The 24,000-nt window shown below is 34.8% G+C and overlaps 1 protein-coding gene across 8 annotated transcripts in view; it reads left to right on the forward strand.

Annotated features, from left to right (window-relative positions):
* Positions 1-24,000, forward strand: part of LOC106871658 (uncharacterized) — a 312,970-nt gene that overhangs the window by 152,827 nt on the left and 136,143 nt on the right. For all 8 annotated transcript variants that reach the window (XM_089351062.1, XM_089351064.1, XM_089351066.1 and 5 more), the window contains 4 exons: positions 2,067-2,250; positions 14,104-14,228; positions 14,924-15,112; positions 22,252-22,401. In XM_089351062.1, the coding sequence (XP_089207188.1) occupies positions 2,067-2,250; positions 14,104-14,228; positions 14,924-15,112; positions 22,252-22,401 (648 nt within the window). The remainder of the gene's footprint in view (positions 1-2,066; positions 2,251-14,103; positions 14,229-14,923; positions 15,113-22,251; positions 22,402-24,000) is intronic.

The raw sequence follows: 24,000 nt of genomic DNA on the forward strand, positions 1-24,000 counted from the left end.
AAGGAGGTTGAAAGAAAGGGAGATAATAAAAAAAAAGAGTTTGAATGAAAAGAAGATAATAAAGTGCTAGTGATCCCAAGAGAAGGTGCGCGTGCCTGTGTGTCTTTGTGAGAATGGTGTATGTGAATGTGTAAGTGTGTGTGTGAAGAGGTGATTAGGAGCAGTGGTTCTAACGTGTGTATGCGCGTGTGTAACGTGTGCGTGTGCGTGTTGTGTGTAGCAGTTGATGTGTGCTTTTTCATGTGGTGTGTGCACATGTGTGTGTGTGACCAAACAGTGTGGATGTGTATGGTATATATATGTGGGCGAATGTTTTCTTTGTCTATGTTGTTGCGTGTTGCGTGTGTATGTATATATTGTCTGTGTCAGGTGTTTTGTGTTTGTGTGGGTGTGGGAGTGTGCATGGTGGTGTGTGGTGTGTGTACTGTGTGGATGTTTATATAATGGTATGTGTGGTGACGCTATTGAAGGTTGTGTGTGGGTGTGTGGATGATTGTGTGTGGTGTGGAGAGGTAGGGGCAGGTGCGACAGCGTGGGGGAGCAGGGGAACGAGCCAGGTTGGGAGGTGAGGTTAGGGAAAAACTGTGAACCAGGAGGTCACGCAGGTTATGGGTTCGTTTGAAAGAGGGAATGAACTTAAATGAACAACATGCATAATGCTGAGTTTCTTCAATTTGCAGATCTGTTTTAATGTTTTCCACGTTACCCAGCTGCAGTACTGAGCCTATATGCTTTATGGCATTCTTCTTTATAATGTTTACTACGTTGTAGAAAATGAAAATATGTTATATTTCAGTACAGAGCGATAGGACTGGCATAACTTGTCCTAAATCTTGTTTGACCAGATTGGAGCGTCTGCGTTTCACGTCTGGTGAAATGGTACATTTTACAATTCAGGTGGTACATCTACAGTCAAGATCCTTTGTGTGTAATGTCTTGCTGTGGCTTATGATGTGTAGATATGCGTCGAGTTTCCAATGATCAGGCATAAACTCTAATAAATATCTTAATACTAATAACGTCCGATGATATTCATTCACAATAAGGTTGAGTTGTTCCAGTTTGGCAAAGTCTATCTGTTTGGCTGTTGCTCTCGAGTATTCTGATGTGTCACCGATACGTGACCAATTTGTCAGATGAGTTTAGCAGTGATGTGATGTGTGTATCTGTGTGCGTAACCCATTACACCTTTCATGGTCATGGAGAGATATATGTATGTGTATGTAGACAGACAGACATATCTGCAGAAACTACTGAGTAATGAGCAAGTATGATCGCCGCTTATCTGTAATGTTTCCAAAATTCCTCTCTTTAATCATCCAACAGATTCTGGGATCAGATGGATTACAGACAAAGAAATGCCATAAACAGGCTCTTTCAGAAAAAGATGCAGAATGACGAAACCGTTCTGCATACACACTTTCAATGCTCGAACATTACGTTACTGCATTTTGATCAAGTCTATCTTGATGATCGCCTTAACGCAGAGCAAGAATAGGATTGAAGACAATCACTTTGCCTCTTCGGGCAAACACACATCAACTTGGGGAAAGGAAGGTGAAAGTGAAGAGGAAGTCTCCCCTCCAGCGAATTTAGTGAGACGTGGGGGAGAGTAGTTGAGTATGATCTGTGTAAATGCATCACAGGTCGGAGAATGACACTGGGAGAGGGTACATGCTTTTAGTAGGGTGTTGGTATTCCTAAATCTGTGAGTTTCCATATTAGACCTTACGTAGAAACACTTCTCCAGAGATCTTCTCATACATGTGTATACTGCTACCATTTTCGTTTCATTCGATTTCTATGTAACCTTTTGGTGTAACTTGTTCCTGTAATATTTCCTTATCTATCACCTTTGTAGTAATAATAAAAGCTACTACTACTACTACTACTACTACTACTACTACTACTACTACTACTACTACTACCACCACCACCACCACCACCACCACCACCACCACCACCACCACCACCACCACCACCACTACTACTACTACTACTACTACTACTACTACTACTACTACTACTACTACTACTACTACTACTACTATAATTTATACATCTAGGAATTCCCATACACCAACAGCCAATATTACTTGGCTCACTGCTATCCGTACACCTTCACTGACCTTAAAGATGACCTGGATGATCTCATAACACAACCGTCCACAAGTCCCTGGATAAAACGTGAAGTTTTGTGTGAGACAAGAGCTGGAAATTCCTGTTTCCTACTGACTATAACTGACTTTGGTAAGTGTATATATGTATTTTGTGTATGTGTGTGTGTGTATTATATATATATATTCTTTTACTTGTTTCAGTCATTTGACTGCGGCCATGCTGGAGCACCGCCTTTAGTCGAAAAAATCGACCCCAGAACTTATTCTTTCTAACCCTAGTACTTATTTTATTGTTATCTTTTGCCGAACCTTTAAGTTACGGGGACGTAAGCATATCAACATGAGACAAACACAGCACATAAATACACACACACACACACACACACACACACACACACACACACACACGGAGGATCTTGTTAAACTGATCCACGAAATGAGACCCTTTTAATTTTGTTCATATTGCTTTCAATTTTGGTGTATCGATGCAACTCTGAATGTTGATTACAATCAACCAATTACTTTATCTCGTAAATTAAAGAATCTGATGTTATTTGGAATTAAAGTCGGGAAAATTTGGGTAATTTTAGCCAATTAACAGACAGCGGGGCATTAACAGCTTGTTACTATGACAACCGCACGTTGTGTTGCGTTTCACTTCACCTGCACGTTGTATTGTGTTGATTCTTCAAACCACGAGATTTATTTCACCGGCGTGTTTTGCGTTAATAAAAATTTATGGTTATCAATTAGAATTTTATTGTAGATATTTTTCGTGAATTGTCTTGATATTTTACATATTTTTCATATATTTTTATTCTTTTTTCATTCTTTTATTCTTTTACTTGTTTCAGTCATTCGACTGCGGCTGTGCTGGAACACCGCCTTTAGTCGAGTAAATCGACCTAGAACTTATTTTTCGTAAGCCTAGTACTAATTCCATCGGTCTCTTGGGCCGAACTGTTAAGTTACAGGGACGTAAACACACCAGCATCGGTTGTCAAGTGATGTTAGTGGGTGAGTGGGACAAACGCAGACACACAAACATATACACACGCACACATACACACATAGATATATACACACACACACACACACACATATATATATATATATATATATATATATATATATACGACAGGCTTCTTTCAGTTTCTGTCTACCAAATCCACTCACAAGGCTTTGGTCGGCTTGAGGCTATAGTAGAAGATACTTGCCCAAGGTGTCACACAGTGGGACTGAACCACCTGGAACCATGTGGCTGGTAAGCAAGCTATTTACCACACAGACACTCCTTCGCTTATATTTTACATAATTTTCGTGAAGTTTTTCTGTGTTTGCATTCGTTGCAACGAATGCCTTTCAGTTTAAACCCAGGTCAGGCCAGAATGAGCCATTCTGTATTTTTATAGAAGATGTAGGACAACATTATTTAATGTGTCCTTCATTTTTAAAATGTTAGAGCTTAGTGTGAGGGAGATTTGGCAGTTTTTTCTAGCAAATTGAACAACCACACAGAGATTACCTCATTGGCTCATTTGCTGAAGTGTATAAGTAAACAAAGACTAAAGGAAATGAATCTTCATCTGTTTCTAGGAAGATCTTTTCAGTTTTATGATCAACTGAACTGGTTACACATTCAACTGGTACTTATTTTATCAACCCTCAAATAAAATAAGTACCAGTTTGAATAATTAACAGGATCTAAAAGGGTAAAACTTCATTTAATTTAGAAAATTTGAAAATGTAACATCTGTGCCTTTCTATCTGTTATGCTACGATGTTTATACACTTTCTTGGCATTATGAAGGTGAATGGAATATGTACACAACCGCACACCTACACTTCAAGCACAGTACTGACAATGCATCGGTGACTCATCGACTCAGTAAGGCTAAGCTTCAGGGACACATTGACTCAGATAGCTGGATTTATGATTTCACTAGGTTAAGATTCATAAACATTTAAATTAGGAGTATTTCTTAAACCGTTAGCTTCACATTTCCACAGCTTAACTGAAATTTAGCCCATGTAACAGGAACTGAGAGGGATATCGTGGAACAAAGAAACTGTGGGTGATACAGATAATTTGACATTATTTTTGAATTCTGCATGCAAAAACAAATAACATGCAGGTATTCTTCTCCTTGGGACAAATTCTTTGTTGACCAGTGTTATTCTTATCGTAGTTTACAAATCCAAGCATAAAACTGTTACTCAACATTGGAGTTTTGAAGACTGATGCCCCTTTTCATACACACACACACACACACACACACACACACACACACACACACACACACACACACACACACACACACACACACACACACACACACACACACACACACACACACACACGCATGAATGCATAAATGTACATATATGAATACATACATCCACATGCACTTATATATTAATGATGTACGCAAATACATATACATAATGCTGACATACGCATAAAGTAAACACATGCAGACAAATATATTAATATAACAAATTTTGAAAAATAATAAAAACATACAGAACACTATAGAAATCAATGAAGAGACAAAAGAAACAGTAAGATGATATATGTCGATTTTATTAGGTATTTCTGTTTATTTAGAAACCTACAATGAAGAGGTCATTTCACAGATGTTAAACTATAAATTTCACTGGGTACAATCTTAAAGTTGACACTGCTAAACGCAGAAAATGTCTGTCTCGCTATTGGCTAAAATACAGAGTTTTTTCGATTTCTAAACCTCTTTAACTATTTCCTCCAATTTTTGTCTCCACAACATCATGTCTTCATAGCAATAAGAGTGGAAAACTACATTAATATAACCGATTTTTAGATTTTTTACTTCCTTTTAAAAATGCAGATTTTGTGAATCAGTTTTACTAAATCCTATATATATCTTTATATATAAAGCTGAGAATGTGTGTGTGTGTGTCAGTCTGTCTGTCTGTGTATGTGTCTGTATGTGTGCATCACTATAACTCTAGAACTGCCCGACCGATTTCCTTCAATTTTACACATGCCTTAATTAGGGTCCATGCAGTATCATGGACCAAAAAGATGTTCAACTCCTTGCCTAATTCGAGCCCGGAGCAATCTCTTATCCCTTACACTATTTCAGTATTACGTGTCAAAAGTGAAACATCTCTATTGTACGTGAGATGATACTTTCAGTTTGATAGTGAAACTATTCATACTTTCACTATATATATATATATATATATATATATATATATATATATATATATATATATAAATACAGTGTACATTTAAACACATAAGAGGTATCCGTCATAGGATTCCTTGCACGCTAGTAGGAACAGCTAAAATCCAAACCACTGTTTAGGGATAAAACAAGGAGCTGCGCTTGAACGGTAGACTTGAAAATTAGAATGTATAAGTACGGGCCATATGCTGAATTGCCTCGTGCTTATATGTTTAATCTAGGTGTACCTGCTGACGAAGACTTCGCCAGGCAAATTATTTTATTTGCTAAAAAACGTCTGAAACCATGGTCCAGGAGATAGATGGTAAATGTTTTTATTTTTCATCCCTTCAAAGTTTTATCCCTAAATAGTGGTTTGGATTTTAGCTGCTCCTACTAGCGTGCAAGGAGTCCTATGACGGATACCTCTTATGTGTTTAAATGTACACTGTATTTATATGAATAATATCGAGTCTATTGACTAAATTTTTTGACACGCTAGGCAACTGGTAGTAGAAATTTCTAATATTTCTTATAACCCTGATATTATTATTATTATTATTATTATTATTATTATTATTATTATTATTATTATTATTATAAATGTGTGTGGCAAGGTTGCTTATCGAAGACCAGTAGTCGCCCATGCATACCAGCCTCCCCTCTCCACGCCACGAATGTTATCCAAGGGAAAGGCAAGGGCCAATACAGCTTGGCACCAGTGACGTCGCATCTCTGCCAGTATATATATATATATATATATATATATATATATATATATATATATATATATATATATATATATATATATACGACGGGCTTCTTTCAGTTTCTCTCTACCAAATTCACTGACAAGGCTTTGGTTGGCCCGCGGCTATAGTAGAAGACACTTGCCCAAGGTGCCATCCAGTAGGAATGAACCTAGAACCATGTGGTTGGTTAGCAAGCTTCTTACCACACAGCCAATCCTACATATTTTGTATATATATTAATCTATCTATCTATCTATCTATCTATCTATCTATCTATCTGTCTGTCTGTCTGTCTGTCTGTCTGTCTGTCTGTCTGTCTGTCTGTCTGTCTATGTATGTATGTATGTATATATGTATGTATGTATGTATGTGTGTATGTATGTATGGATATATTTATATATAATAAAAATAAAAATAAAAATAATAATAATAATAATAATAATAATAATAATAATAATAATAATAATAATAGGGATAAAAATCCAAACTTACAGGTAAAAACTCAATTAAATTCAGTTTATTAAAAATTAAAATTAAATTAAGTTTCACAGTATAAAATATATATATATAGTTTTAGGGAAAAGAACCATAGTTCATGAACTCATCGATGAAAATCCACTGTCACATATAGAAAAATTAATAAGTAAAAGCACAGTAAATAAGTATAATATAATACAAAGTAAATATCATAAGATAAAGATAATAAAACGACTACACGTGTTTCATAACCAATTTTCAAATAGAAAGAAAATTTAAATCGATTAAAATCGATTAAAACTATCGAAAATCAATTCTATTTAAAAATATAGCTAATCGTCAGATCAAAATACAATAATAATAATAATAATAAAAGAATGTATATATCAACCAACAATAAATAACAAATGAATGTATATAAAATACTTATTATATTAAGATAGAAAAATATTATTAAAAATATCAAAATTATAAACATTTCATAAACAACCCTACGTCCATTATAATATAAGCTAACAGGAATATTATATTAAAAAAACAACTTTAACAAATTTATCATTTAAAATACAATTTGAACAAAGTTTTAGGTTAAAATAATAAAGATAGAAGTAGCACATATCTAAACGATGCAATAGTTTAAGCTAGAAGATTTTAGACTAAAAACGTTTATTTAAAAGAAGTCTCGTGAAAATATTGCGTAAAGAAAATGAATAAAATAAATATAAAAATATGAATGAAAGATTAAACTTTATATAACTTAAGTCATAATAAAACAATTAACGATATTGTATAATCAAAGAAATTAACGATACTGTATAATTAAAGAAATTAGTTATTTATCGCATAAAATAGAAAGAAATATTAAACAGTATTAATGGAAAAAATTCAACCCTAATCTAATCGAAGTCTTAGTTTAGGCTAAGATGATACACTTACTACTAATTAATTTAGTGTTAAAAAAAGTTATCGACTAAAATTATCATTAAAGATCAATTGAATAATAAAAAAATACATATTTTTTTCAAACAATGATATAAAATCATTTAACAACGTTAAAAACGATACTTATCGCTAAGCTTCTGCAGTTCAAACTAAAACTTAGACGTTAAACTCAGAACTAGAGCGTTTATTAGAAAGAGGTCGCGCGAAGATACTACGTTAAGATAGAGAATAGAATATAGAGATACAAAAACATAAATGAAAGAATTATTTATAAAATCATGAATGAAAGATTTAAACTTTATATAACTTACATCGTAAAAAAAACAATCAGCTATATTGTAAAACAATTTACTGAACTTTAAATTCTAAGTAATTATAAATTTCAAATAATAAGACTAAGAAACATAACTTAAATAATATATATGAAATAAGCTAAAATACTATTATCAATTTAGTTAATTAAAATATTTATATTATTAATCTTATAAAAATCGTAGTGTCATTACAATATTAAATCCTTAAACTCACTAAAATATTAGCGTACCAATAAATACACAATTAATAAATATAAATTATAACTACTACATTTAGTAAAGAAGGAATAGTATAAACAAATACACATTCACACACGCCCTCACCCACACATATATATACACATATATATATACATACACATATACATACATATATACATATATATACATATATATACAAACATACGCACATATATACACACAACATACACACATATATACACACAAACACACATATATACGTATACATATATAGATACATACATACACATATATACATATACCCGTACATATACATATATATATACGCATACACATAAGTATATACATAAACATACATATACATACATATACACACATACACTCATATATATATATATATATATATATATATATATATATATACTTAAACACTCACACACATATATATATACATATATACACACACCATACATATACATATATATATATATATATATATATATATACACAAAGACATATGTATATACATAAACATACATATACATACATATACACACATACGCTCATATATATATATATATATATATATATATATATATATATATATATATATATACCGGAGTAAGTACATAAATGTGAAACAAGGTGGAAAAAAGAGTACTCAAATACCAGAGGTAGAGTAATATGCTTTATTTAAAAGTAGCAGAAATATAACAAAAAACTGTTACTCGGAGTTTCACGTTCCCGTTCATCGGACAGTTTAGTTAGAAATTTCTAACTAAACTGTCTGATGAACGGGAACGTGAAACTCCGAGTAATAGTTTTTTGTTATATTTCTTTTGCTTTTAAATAAAGTATATATATATATATATATATATATATATATATATATATATATATATATATATATATATATATATATATATATATATATACACACTTAAACACTCACACATGTAAATATAAATATATATAACACTCACACATTTAAATATATATGAATAAAGTAATTTATATCTACATTTTATTTTTCGTTCATCAAAAGAATTAAGCAAAGTATTATAATTATGAAATAATATCTCTTTAAATTCATTATTACATAAATTACAAAAATTATTATCTATACGATAGGATTTCGCCTTACAAACTATCTCCCATTTTAAAATGTAGTTAATATTTTTAGATTTAAGTTCCCAAATATATTTACTAAGGCCAGTAGAACTAATCAAATTTCTCTTCTTAAATGAGTGCATATGTTGAGCCACTCGTAATTTAATTTTATTAGAAGTCGATCCTATATAAATCTTATTTAAATTATAACCATTATGTTTATTCCCATATATATTTACTTTGTATTATATTATACTTATTTACTGTGCTTTTACTTATTAATTTTTCTATATGTGACAGTGGATTTTCATCGATGAGTTCATGAACCTTGGTTCTTTTCCCTAAAAGTATATATATATGTATATATATATATATATATATATATATATATATATATATATATATACATGGTGGCTGTCTACTCCTTATCCAGAGTTTGACCACCTCCTGTACCCACACACTAGCACCATCATGGCATCTGATGTGGCTTTTTAAAGCAGACAATGTTCTGAAAAGACATTCACATAGATTGCACATCCAATCTGGAACACCAAGAGCTGTAGAAAAATTCTGAACTTTGTGGATCTTAAAATGTCTTTTCAGGCCACCGTTAGATTTGCAAACCTTCTAGCATAGTCGCTTCCTTTCTGCCTCTCTCAAACCCCATGTCTCTGCATCATATAACATTGTCGGCACAATCACGCCCTCATACACACCTCTTTTTGCTTTCATATTCAACCTTTTATCTTTCTGCATACCTTACACAACGGAGGAAAGCTTTGGTGGTTAGAAGTGTTGGAGTGAGAAAGGCAAGAGAGTTTATAAATGATAGGAAAGCTTCCAAGAGTTTGTGGGCGGATGAGTGAATTGGTGTTACTCAAAGGAGTACGGAAGCAGTATAATGAGGCGGGGGTAAACCGGAATATGCTTTTGGGCCCCACTGGGGGTTGCGTTCTATACCTTGACCTGAGCATAGGACGGGGCTCGCTGGAAAATGCCTGTTGTGTGCTTTGTTGAGACTACCCCCTCCTAAAAAATGAGGAATAGGCCTGGGTATATATAAAAAAATATACATATTTGAAAACATTCAGGCCACGACAGACAGAGAGGGTGTTTTGAAGCCGAGTACTTTAAACTTACGGAAACAATATTTATATATCATCTGAGGAAACAACTAAATCTCATAATGCAGACAAACAGTTGCATAATCAAGTACCTGCACACCTAGAGAACTACGTTGCGTGGAAACTATTGTAGTGATTGAAAAATAAATGTGCAATCGTACCTTTCTTGTTGACTCTAATTTTTTCAATTATCTATTCCCACACGACTGATGCCCAAACGCAAGTACGTATAGTACTACTACTGGATAGTACAGAATAAATCTGAAGGTGGACGAGCTTTATACTATACCCTATTACGTTTTTAACGGAATATACCATAACTATAACTATAACTATATATATATATATATATATATATATATATATATATATGTATATATATATATGTATATATATGTATATATATATATATACGGGGGTTGGGCAAAATATTGGAAACACCTAGCAACATAGCATCATAATTTAGAAATATCTATAAAACCGTCAACAGCTTGTTTATTTTTATGCTTTTTTGATTTATTATTAGTGTTTTGCTAAAATTACTGTTTCTTTTCAGATATCATTAGAAAAGGTAGTTAAAATTCATTAAAACGACAAATCTATTGGACTTTCAAAGAGGTCAAATTGTTGGTGTTCGTATGGCAGGTGCTAGCGTAACGAAAACAACCGAAATGTTTGGTTTATCAAGACGTACAGTCTCGAAGGTAATGGCAGCCTTTGAGAAAGAGGGAAAAACTTCCTCGTCGAAACAAAACTAAGGAAGAAAACCAAAACTTTCAGATAGGGACCGTCGGACGCTTAACGCAACTTTTAGAAAGGCTCACAAAAGTACAGCTCCCAAAATTACTGCAGAGCTTAATGACCACGTTGAGAATCCAGTTTCCACAAAAACTGTTTGCCGGGAGCTTGCATAAAGCCGGATTTCACGGGAGGGGTGCAATCAGAAAACCACTACTTTCAAAAACAAACGTTGCAAAACGTTTAGAGTGGAGTAAAAACTTACAGAATTGGTCCCTAGAGCACTGGAAGAATGTTATTTTCTCGGACGAGTCATCCTTTACCTTATTTCCGACCACCGGCCGAGTATACGTGTGGAGACAGCCAAGAGAAGCATTTGACCTAGACTGCCTTCTTCTAACTGTTAAACATGGGGGAGGATCTGTGATGATCTGGAAGGAGGGGGGATTTATCTTGGAAATCCGCTGGCCCAATGTTTTCTCTTGATAGCAGAATTAATAGTCAAGACTATTTAAGCATTTTATCTGATCAAATTCACCCTATGGTTGCAGAACTGTTTCGTAGGGAAACGCAATCTTTCGGGATGATAATGCACTAATTCACACAGCTAAAGTTGTTACTGAATGGCACGAGGAACATTCTAGTGAAGTTGAACATCTTATCTGGCCACCACAGTCCCCAGATCTCAATATTATTGAACATTTATTGTGCATTTTAGAAAAAACAAGTAAGGAGTCGATATCCTCCACCATCATCACTATAAAAACTAGAGACTGTTTTAGCTGAAGAATGAACAAAATTCCTTTGGAAACAATTGAAACTTTGTACGAGTTCATACTGCGTAGAATTCAAGCAGTAATTACTGCCAAAGGTGGTCCTATTCCATGTCAGAATAAATTTGTTTGAAATTTTAAGGTGTTTCCATTAATTTGTCCAACCCCTGTATATATATATATATATATATATATATATATATATATATATATATATATATATATATATATATATATATATATATATATATATATATATGTTGGGTTGGCAACTAAGTTCCCGCCGTTTAAAAAATTTTGGAATCTATTTTTTTCGGGAATTCCATTTTTGAATCATTTTGGAATCTATTTTGTTTTTTTTTTGTTAATTTTAGTTAATGTTAGTTTTTTTTATCAGATCATTAAAATGGAATGTCAAGTTAAGAAAAACGAGCATTTTCGACACCTTTTTGCTTTTAATCAAGGTTCTAAGGCTGCAAAAGCTGCTCGCAACATTTCTACTGTGTATGGAGAGGGTGCCATAGCTGAAAAAACCGCTCGTGATTTGTATACCAAGTTCAAAAATGGAAATTTTGACCTCAAAGACGCACCTCGTTCTGGCCGTCCAGTTGAGTTCGATAAAGAGCATTAAACCAACTTTTGCACGAAAATTCTCGTCAAACGACAAGGGAACTGGCAGAGAAAATGGAATGCTCCCACACTACTATAGAGAAGCATCTTTACTCGATGGGAAAGGTTTTGAAGTATGGAGCATGGGTTCTGCATGCTTTAAGTGACAACAACAAAATCAACGAGCCACAATCTCCGCTGGTTTGCTTGCTCGTCACCGTTCAACTTATGGACACAAGCAACGATTTCTTTACCGAATCGTTACTGGCGACGAAAAATAGTGCCTGTACATTAATATGAAGCAGCGTAAGGAATGGCTTAGCCCCGGTAAACAAGCAACACCGCGCGTGAAACAAGATCTTCATCCGCGTAAAATGATGTTGTGCGTATGGTGGGACTGGAAAGGGGTTATTCATTACGAATTTCTTGAACGGAACCAAACGGTCAACGCGGAACTCTATATTCAACAGATGGAACGCCTCAACACAGCTATTCAAGGGAAAAGACCTAATCGGCAGCATAAAGTTCTTCTGCTGCACGACAACGCTCGCCCTCATATCGCCAATACGACCAAAGAAGCCATTCAAACGCATAGCTGGGAAGTGCTGTTACACCCGCCGTACTCTCCTGATTTCGCACTAACGGATTTCCACCTCTTTCGATCTCTTTCAAATGCTATGCGCGCAGTTTCGTTCAATACTGATGTAGAATTGAGAGCTTACTTGGATGAATTTTTTGAGTCGAAATTGGGTGATTTCTACCAACGAGGTATTGAAAATCTTGTTGAACGTTAGGAAGAAGTTGTAAACAACAAGGGTGAATACATTATTGATTAATTAGTTGTTATTTTTTATTAAACCCTTTAAATAATTTTAATTTAAAAAAAAACGGCGGCAACTTAGTTGCCAACCCAGTATATATATATATAAGTCTGTGTGGGTGTGTGTGCGCGTGAGTGTGTGTGTGTGTGCGTGTGTGTGTGTGCGTATGTATCTGTTATATGTATAAACATATCTACACCTATATATAAATACTCATACATAGATATATATATGCATTCGCGCGTATATGCACACGCATACACACATATATTTAACAAAACATTCATAAGCTATGAGCACCTAAATTACTATATCGCTTACCAGAAGTATACAGTCATACACTCGCATATGGCGTAATGACAATGACTATTAAAGCAGACAACAGAGGAAGGACAAGTTTGACAAATATGGTGCTAATTCAATGCTTTACTGAAGAGTGATAGCGACAGGGAGAGAGCGCTAAAGAGAGTTTTAACGTTTCGGACATTTACTTTTCATTAGAGAAAAAGGAAGACAGACAGAAAGAGAAGTGTGAGAACGAGAAACAATCAATAAAACAAGGGCAGACTAAGAGTTAAACCCTAGTGGCGAGATAAAGAGTGAGTAGCAATAGAGGAGAAGCGATATGTGGAAGGAAAGAAAGGATATGGTGTGATTCAAATCTGTCGACCAAATCAAGGTATGCTGAAGAAGAATGTATGTGTGTATAAGTGTATGCTTGTATATGTGTGTAGTATAACATATACACACACATACAGAAACACACATGTGTGTTTACACATGCATATGTATTCATACACATCACTAGATAAACTTGCATAGACCGCTTCCTGTGTTTTATACTTGTTTGTTAATTAGTACTTGTTTGTTAATTCATATTTATTTGTTTGTTTTTATTTACGTTTGTTAATAGATACAAGCGATGAAGAAAAACAAGCTGTAGTATTGTCAGCTCGTGTCCATCCTGGAGAATCACAGTCAAGCTGGATGATGAAAGGAGTTTTGTATTTTCTGACTAGTCCTCATGTGGCAGCACAGGTAAGGTTCCGTAATGATATGGCTGAAACCTGCTATTCACTTACACATGCGCGCGCGCGCGGCAGTGGAAACTCCGTTGTTCTCGATCCCCGGTTCATATCCCTGCTCACTGCTATCGGAACAGAGATGGCTATCCACAAGTGCGAGCCCCGTGGCCATCTGCACAACGCTTTTTCCATTTTGTCCGCTGGAATCACGAGGCGGACTGAATTACAGGAAGTCAGGAGAATGTAAGAATTTCGTAGCTTACTACGCGAGCAATAAATTTATACATATTCATAATATATAATTTTAGAACTCTTTATTTTAAACAAATATTTTGAGTAATTATATATATAGATGATAGGTTATAGTATTTTTGACAGATGCTAGTGGTGCGTGGAGAAATCTATGGTTATTTATCAGGAAAGAGAATCCATTACATTTTTGAAGAAGAAATAATGTATTTATTGTTAATGCTGTCTCCAGATAAGATGGTTTTACTAGTCAAATATCTGTCTATTTATAAATTAATAATATTTTGGCAGTGTAAAAGTCGGTCTGCGAGTAGGACAATAAGCAGTGCATATTACCAGGTTTATGCCATTTACAAATTAAAAGGCCTAGTTTTCGGTGACACGAGAATACTAATATTAAAGATGAATTGATATATAAACCAATATTCTCGTATATTTAACTGGTTTTGGTTTTTGCAGGAATTACGTAAGAAGTTCATCTTTAAAATAGTTCCCATGTTAAACCCAGATGGGGTTATAATCGGCAACTATCGGTGTTCATTAGTCGGACGTGATTTGAACAGGAATTTTCGGCACCCCATTAAAAGTAGTTGCCCCACGGTATGGTACCTGAAGTCTATGATCGAGGAACTCGGCCAAAATCACCAAGTAAGTATTTCTTCGCAATTGCAACAAACCCAAACCAAGTATTCCTTGCCCCAACCTAATAAATATTTTCCTAATTTAATAAATGACACAATTACACCGCGGTACGCGGCATGCCTAGTCCTTCAGGCAACTGATATTGACAGCAAATGGACCGTCTAACCCGCGGAACTTGTTCTCACCGCGGAAGCAGAAGAGCAACCGCTCCGTTTTGGTCGGCTATAAAGCGGGGAAAGACACGACGGTCAGATAATAATATATGACCGATGCAATGTAAGTATTCGCCGCCTCCACCCGGCCATTCAGAGGTTGTTTCCTCTCTGCTCATTTTTTGGGGAGACTAACCACCCTGCTTGTCATCTCTTCGCAGTTCTTGCCCACCTGGAGGTCTGGATCAGACCAACTCCCGAGCAGTTTATCCAATCTGTTCGTACATCACTCCAGGTGCCGAGTTAACAGGCGCACTGACTTCTGATTAATTTTTCTCTCTTGATAATGCCTCTTATTCTCTGGGAGTAGTATCGATCACCTTTGTGTGTTGTATCTCACGCTACTATGGTTTGTGATTTAGGCACAAGGCCTGTAATTTTTGAGAGGAAGTCGATACCATCGACTTTACCGTGTTTGCACACAAGTTGCAGCGTCCAGTCCTCTGTACTAGATAAGTACCTGCTCATTGCTATTGTGGAGGTCTTATAGCACAGTTCTACCTGCATCGTTCCTCTTCCCCCATTACTTCTAGGTAGGTACAAGAGATCAACATTTGCTTTTAGGTGGTGTATGTTCTTAGAAGTTAGTAGTCTGTCTCTTTGTCTTCCTGTCCAAGCGCGGGAGCTCTGTAAGATTTCAGCTAATGATGTTAAAACTATATTGGACTACTGGAAGTGGAAATCGCTTCGATGCGATTTTTGGAGTTGAGTTCAGTTTTTAGTATGAGTTTTATTCTCCTGTAATATTCCTTTCTTATTTTTTCCTTCATAGTAGCATGTTTTATACCATCTCCGTTTATCCCCAAGTATTTGTAATTTATTTGCAGGTCAAGCTCCTCAATGGTAGTGTCGGTATCTAATTTAATGGAAGCTGTTTTCCTGAGCTTGCCTCTTACAAAAGTTGCTTTAGCACATTTATCAAGGTCGAAGTCCATCCCGATGTCATTACTGAATTCTTCAACAGTTGTTAGCAGCCCTACAAGCTCTTCGGCATTTCTAGCAAACAGCTTCATTTCATCCATGTAGAACAGATGGTTTATTGTATTGTAAACTTTGAACCCATACCTGAGTAATTGACCTTTGCACCCATAAGAATTCCTTTTTGAGCTTGTGGAAGGATAGATCTCTGTTTAAAGAAAGTGTACATTCTGTCAGTTAATATGGATGTGAAGATCTTGTAAGTGGTGTTGAGACATGTTATTGGTCGGTAGTTCTTTGAATTTGTTGTGTATTCAGTTTTTGGTAGAAAGTATGTTGTTCCTCTGCTCAACCAGGCAGATATTTGCTCTGGGTTCTGGATGACATCAGACAGGGATGCAGCTAAATTTTGGTGTACTTCTGCCAGACAATTTAGCCAGAAGTTAGGAATTCAGTCCAGTCCTCGAGTTTTCCATTTGTGAGTCATCCTACTTAGTTCTTCTACTTCTATTGCTTCCCGTTTCTGCCATGATAATAATAATAATAATAATAATAATAATAATAATAATAATAATAATAATAATAATAATAAGACTAAAACAATACCTATTGTCATAGGTGCCCTGGGAATGACAGCGAAACGGGCTGATAGTGCTCATGGGAACTGCCCATATCCTACGTAAAATACCGTCTATGTGATCTCAAATTTTAAAACAAACACATAATTTTCTTATGGTTTCTTAAACATTCTCTAGAACAACACGATATACAAATCGAAATATATGGTACCCTAGGCATAACACCTACATGAGCTTCTAACTTGTTGTCTCTTGAGGTCTCTGGGTGAGACTTGGATCCATCTTGTACAAATGCAAAGCAAAAGTCAAACATAAAATAATAATAATAATTATTATATTTATTATTATTATTATTATTATTATTATTATTATTATTATTATTATTATTATTATTATTATTATTATTATTATTATTATTATTATTATTATTTTATGTTTGACTTTTGTTTTGCATTTGTACAAGTTGGATCCAAGTCTCACCCAGAGACCTCAAGAGACAACAAGTTAGAAGTTCATGTAGGTGTTATGCCTAGGGTACCATATATTTGGATTTGTACAGTTTTGTTCAAGTGAATGTTTAAGAAACCATAAGAAAATTATGTGTTTGCTTTAAAATTTGAGATCACATAGACAGTATTTTACGTAGGATATGGGCAGTTCCCATGTGCACTATCTTTTGAACTTCAGCCATTTTGGGGTTTCCTGGAATCTGATCTAGGTAGTAATCAGCCCGTTTTGCTGTCATTCCCAGGGCACCTATGACAATAGGTATTGTTTTCGTCTTCAGATACCACATTTTGCTAATTTCTATTTCAAGATCTTTATATTTGCTCAGTTTTTAGTAGGTCTTGACAGATACGTTTATATCGATTGGGACAATCATATCAATGAGGAGGCATGATTTTTGTCTGAAGTCTTTCAGTATGATGTCTGGCCTATTTGCGTCTATCTTTCTGTCAGTTTGAATGGTGAAGTTCCAGAGGAGTGCAATGTGATCATTTTCAAGTACTGGGGTGGTTTGTGTTCCCACCAGTTTTTATCATGGGGCAAGTCCAGGTTTTTGCATATTACCCACTGAATATATTGTGCAGCTCTATCATGCCTGTTGAGATACTCTGTAGGCGCAAGCAGACTGCACATGGAGACAACATGATCGATGGTCTCATTTTGTTGTTGGCATATACGACATAATGGGGAGCTGCCGTTCTTTAATATGTTGGCCTGGTAGTTCTTTGTAGGTAGGCATTGATCTTGGGCTGCTATGATAAACCCCTCTGTTTCTGATTTCAAGCCAGAGGCCATTAACCATTGGTGGGTAAGGGCTTTGTCAATATCTGCATTATTCGCTCTCTTTGGGTATTTGCCATTGAGAGGTTTTTCCATGCCATTTTCAGTCATAATAGCTAAGGCAGCAATTTTAGCACGGGTTTTCAAGCGCTTAGCTTTTTCTGCAGGTGTTTCTAGTTCGTCTAATTCTTGAATTTGTTGCAATTGGAATTCACTTAGATATTCCTTTGCCTGTTTTGTTACTGAATAAGATGCTTTCTTGCTTTCATATTTTAAGACAAGTTTTAGCATCCAGTCCTCAGAGTTTTTCAGATAGGTGTCTAGGCCAATTGTGGCTACCTTCATTGATAATGCCAGCTGTAAAAGTCCTCGGCCTCCTTCTTTTCTTGGCAGATAAAGACGTTCTATATCTGCCTTAGGGTGGTGCATTCTATGCATTGTCAACAGTTTTCGTATTTTTCTGTCAACATTACATATTTCAGTAATTGACCAGTTAACGATGTTGAAACTGTAAGTCACGACTGGTATGGCTAGAGCATTGATCGCTTCGATCCTGTTTCTCGCGTTCAGCTCTGTCTTCAGTATTGCTCTCACCCTGCGATAACATTCTCTTCTGATCCTTTCCCTCATCACTGAGTGCTTGATATTGTCCCCTTCAATTACCCCTAGGTATTTGTAACTCTCCGCTGGTTCTAACTCTTTTATGACATTTTGCTGGTCAGGGTTCACATTAGATGTATTTGTCATTTTTCCTTTGATAAAGGTAGCTTTTGCACATTTATCAAGGCCAAATTGTATCCTGATGTCATCACTGAATTGTTTAACAATCGCTAGTAGGCTTTTGAGTTGTTGGTCATTTTTTGCAAAGAGCTTTAAATCATCCATGTAAATGAGATGATTTATATTTTTATCAAATATTTTATAACCATACTGTGCATCATTGAGCAATTTTGAGAGCGGTATTAGGGCTAGACAGAAGAGGAGTGGTGATAGTGAGTCACCCTGGAAAATGCCACATGAAATTCTTACATCTCCAGCATTTAGAGATTCATTGTCATTGTTCAACATCAGTGTGGTTCTCCATGATCTCATACTTACAGATAAAAAGTTTCGCAGAGTAGGAGCTATTTTATACATTTCCAGACATTTCCTAATCCAGCTATGTGGTAGGCTATCAAAGGCCTTTTTATAATCTATCCAGGCTATTGACAAGTTTTTGTATCGCTTGTGACAATCTTCTAAGATCATCTTATTGATGAGTAGCTGATCTTTACAACCATAAGATCCCCCTTTAACTTCCCTTTTGCTCATTAGGGAATATGCTACTTTCTATTAAAAAACTATAGGTGTACTCGGTTAGGACAGATGTTAGCGTCTTATACATTGTTGTTAAGCAGGTTATGGGGCGATAATTTTTTGGTTCGTTTGTTTCCTCAATTTTTGGAAGCAGGAATGTTAAACCATTAACTAGCCAAGAGGGCATCAATCTAGGATTTTGCAAAACATCGTTGTAAAGTTTTGTTAGCAGTTCATGGTTTTCTGGGAAGGCATTCAACCAGAAGTTAGGAATTTTATCCTTTCCTGGAGACTTCCATTTGCTTGACCTCCTGAGAGCAGATCTTATATCTTCTACCTTGACCCCCTCTCACTTTTGCTCCTCTAAGGAGTCTAGGTCTGTAGATATTCTATCAATCCAAGGGGCCTTTTCATTGTGTGTTTTATCTCCTGCCCAGATTTTATTCCAAAATTCTTGCACTTCTTCTTTTGATGGGACAGACTTTATTGTTACTGGTGTTTTCCCTATCTTCCTGTAGAAATTTTTGGGGTTATTTTTGAACATGTTATTATCTCGGAAGAATCTAACACGCTTTTCATACCTTGCTATGCGGGCAGCTCTAGCATATACCTTTTGCTTGATGGTTTCTATGGTGGCATCAATGTCAACTATGGTTTTCATATTATATTTTTTCTTTAGTTTATGGGTCTTTGTAGGTTTGATACTCTTGTCAAATTTAAGGTTTTTCAAACATTCTATGTCAGATCTAAGCAGCTTAATTTGGTGTTGAATGCGTTCTTGCCAAGAAGGCTTTTTGTGGGAGTGTTGTCTTTTTCTAATCTTTTCACCACATAGAATCGTTGAGATTCTTGCGGATGCATAGTACAGGTGGTTGATATCTGTAATATCAACATCATTAGCTGAAATTATATCCTTAAGTGCAAGGCGGATTTTACCAATTATTTTCAGGTTTTGGTTAGAATTGCGAATTTTGGGGAGAGTGTCGCGTTCATTCATACTAGTTTCTTTAATTTTCAGCCATTCAATCATGATTTGATTTTTTAGATCATGTAGTTCTGTATGACTTCTTTCATCTATTTGATTTTCACCTGCATTAGTGTTTATGGTTGGTTCAGATAGTATTTCACTTTGCCTATCAGTTACCTTAACTCTTTCAATCATTACTGTATTTTCATCAGCCTTGGGCTGGTTTATAATTATTTCCTCTGTACTATCTTCTTTAGCTGCAGTTTCATTCTTTTTATCCTTTACTGCTTGCTTAATTTGGTCAATCTCTACTTCAGTTAGTAATTTTTTTTCATAATGTTTCTTCTGACGTTGGCAAGTTTGTTACTGTCTATGTAGGGTCTTACTTCAAGGTGTTTCTGTCTCCAGTTTAAGTAGGTTTGTACAGTATTAGATTTATCTGTAGGGAAATATATGGCATGGTAGAAGGCTGTAAGAACTTCTTTATTATCTTCCCTAGACTATTTTTCATTCTTTTTCTTTTGGTTATTTGATGACGAGCATGGATGGCCATCTGTTGGAATATTCCGGATGTGGGGTACTTCCAGCTCCTGTGTCTCGGGAAGATTTGAACCAGTAGCAGATTTCTCGTCTCGGATCTGGTTCATTATCCGAGTAAGTGGTCCTTTATAACCCGGTCTATGACCATTTCGGTTTATATTTTGTTTTATTAACAGTGAGGCATAACAAGCTTCGACGTTGACGCTAGGGGATGGATCTGTCTGTTTAGGGTACATTTTTTGAGACAACACCGTCTCCGAGCTCTCGTGACGTAGCTTCTTAAGGCTAGCAGATCTATTTCGAGTAAGTGGCCCTTCGTGATTCGGTCGATGACCAATCTGGTTTGTGATCTGCCTTGTTATCATTGAGGCATGACGAGCTTTGGCGTTGACATTAGGGGACGGATTTGTCTGTTTAGGGTCAGATTTTTGAGACAACACCGTCACCGAGTTCTCAGCATGTAAACATTGCTCGTAGCGTAGTTTTTTAAGGCTAGCAGATCGGTATTCATCTGTATTTTTTTTGTTGATAGATTTATCTCCGGGCATAGTGTATTTTTGTGTGTGTGTGTGGTGTTTTAAACTTATGAATTATTATTATTATTATTATTATTATTATTATTATTATTATTATTATTATTATTATTATTATTATTATTATTATTATTATTATTATTATTATTATTATTATTATTCAGTAGTTTATTTTTATAGTGTACTTTCACTTCACTACTGAGCACAGCTCTGTTTGCCTTGGGTATGTGCTGTGGTTTGCTGTGATGCTCTTATGGTTACTGTATTGAAAGTATTTTGCGTAGGATGTGTGCAGTGCCCAGTAGTGCAATTTTCTGTATGTTATATATATTTGTAAGTCCTGGTGTTTTTGTTATGTATTTGTCTGAATATTTTTTTATCATACCTAAGGCGCCTACTATGATAAGAATTGTTTCTGTTTTTAGATTCCACACTCGAGTTATCTCTATTTTCAGGTCTTTGTATTTTGAAAGTTTCTCCATTTCTTTTAGGGAAACCTTATCATCTGCTGGTATTGATACGTCAATTAGAAAGCATTTCATCATGATCTCTGACAACTATATCTGGCCTATTGGCCTTAATTTCTCTATCTGTGTGTATTGGCATATCCCAGAGTATGGTTGCTTTCTCGTTTTCTGTGAGCTTTTCTGGCGTGTGCCTATACCATCTTTTTTCTGTTGTTATTCCATGGTGTTGGGATAGCTTCCAGTGTATGTAGGTCCCAGCTCTGTTGTGTCTATGAATATATTATTATTATTATTATTATTATTATTATTATTATTATTATTATTATTATTATTATTATTGCGACCAGATAATGCTTTATTGTGATTTACACGGCCATAGCAGGAAACACAATGTATTTATGTACGGAAACAACACGTGTGACAACGGGAATTCTGGAATAGCAAGTGCCAAATCTTTTCTCAGTGACAGACTCTTTCCATGGATCACTGCATTACAGGTCTGTTTGATTTTTATTTATAAATACACAAACTTAACTCTATCTATCTATCTATCTATCTATCTATCTATCTATCTATCTATCTATCTATCTATCTATCTATCTATCTATCTGTCTGTCTGTCTGTCTGTCTGTCTGTCTGTCTGTCTGTCTGTCTGTCTGACTGCCTATCTGTCTGTCTGTCTGTCTGTCTCTCTCTATATATAATTTTAAGTATATAATAAAAATATAATTCGAATTAAGGGCGCTGGACTTCAAGACATAATTATATTTTAATTATAATTATAAACCATACAAGTAATTATAAACCATATATGTAACAATACAAACTATGCAATTATATAATAGTAAGGACACTAATGAGTAGCGCCATATGTTAGAAATAGATGCCAAATGACTTTAAGAACTACATTATTTACCACATTGGCACGGGCTGAAAGCGAGGAAAATGAACAAAAGTGATTTTTTAAAACTGGTTTAACCATAGATCGATTTCTAGTTTACAGATGTAACTTCCTTCATCGTCTTCAGTATGGTACGACTCAAAGTACATAATTATAAACATCTATACATGCCCATACGAATATAATGCATCTTCAAGCGCAAAATCTAATCCGCTCATCTCAGCCACGTGAAAATACGGCCAAAAATAATTCCAGAGTAAATATACTGGTTGAAGTGGTTTATATTTATATTTATATTCTCACTGTCGCTACATCCATGGATGGAGTAGAGAGCGTCGTCTTTATAAAAACCGGCCGTGAGTTGGGTGAACTTATCATGCAAGTAGGCATTGTAGAATGTATATTTTCACGAGGTCTGTAAACTGGGAAGGGTCGCTAGACCCCATAGGGTTGATGTCGAAGTTATTTACTGTGTCATTTCTAGTCCCAGCCTCTTATCGAACCTGATAACAGTTCGATGGGCTATAAGGATAGATCGGAGTTTTATTTATTGCAAATATGATTTGTATCGCCCGTCATTTTATCGGAATTTCATGTCTAGTCTCGGTATGAAACGAACTGTATGTGATGCTTGATTAATAAATGTTATTGGCCATGTATATGCCAGAGACTAACAAACTGCGTTTTACCACAGTCACTCTATTAATCCAACATTATTATATATATGTATATATTTGCATACATACATATATATATATGCATATGTCTGTATATATATATATATATATATATATATATATATATATATATATATATATATATATATATATATATATATATATATATATACAAATATATATATATAAATATATATACAAATATATATATATATATATATAAATATATATATATATATGTAAGTACGTATACATACATACATGCATACTCACCACACACATATATACACATATAATTGCATTTATATATTAGACGTGAGAGAAGAGAACGCGACTTCAAAAAGGATTTCAGTAAACCTTCCCTGTTCAAAGTATATAGCAAATTATATATAAACAAAATTTTCAGATGGACAGGAATGTGGAACTCTGAGTAACAGTTTTTATGATATTTTTGCTGCATTGTAATAAAGTATATATATATATATATAACGTGAGAGAGTTAGGGGTTGGGGGTACAA

This window comes from Octopus bimaculoides, chromosome 4 (genome assembly GCF_046866305.1).
Source record: "Octopus bimaculoides isolate indiv1 chromosome 4, ASM4686630v1, whole genome shotgun sequence".
Lineage (NCBI taxonomy): Eukaryota > Metazoa > Mollusca > Cephalopoda > Octopoda > Octopodidae > Octopus > Octopus bimaculoides.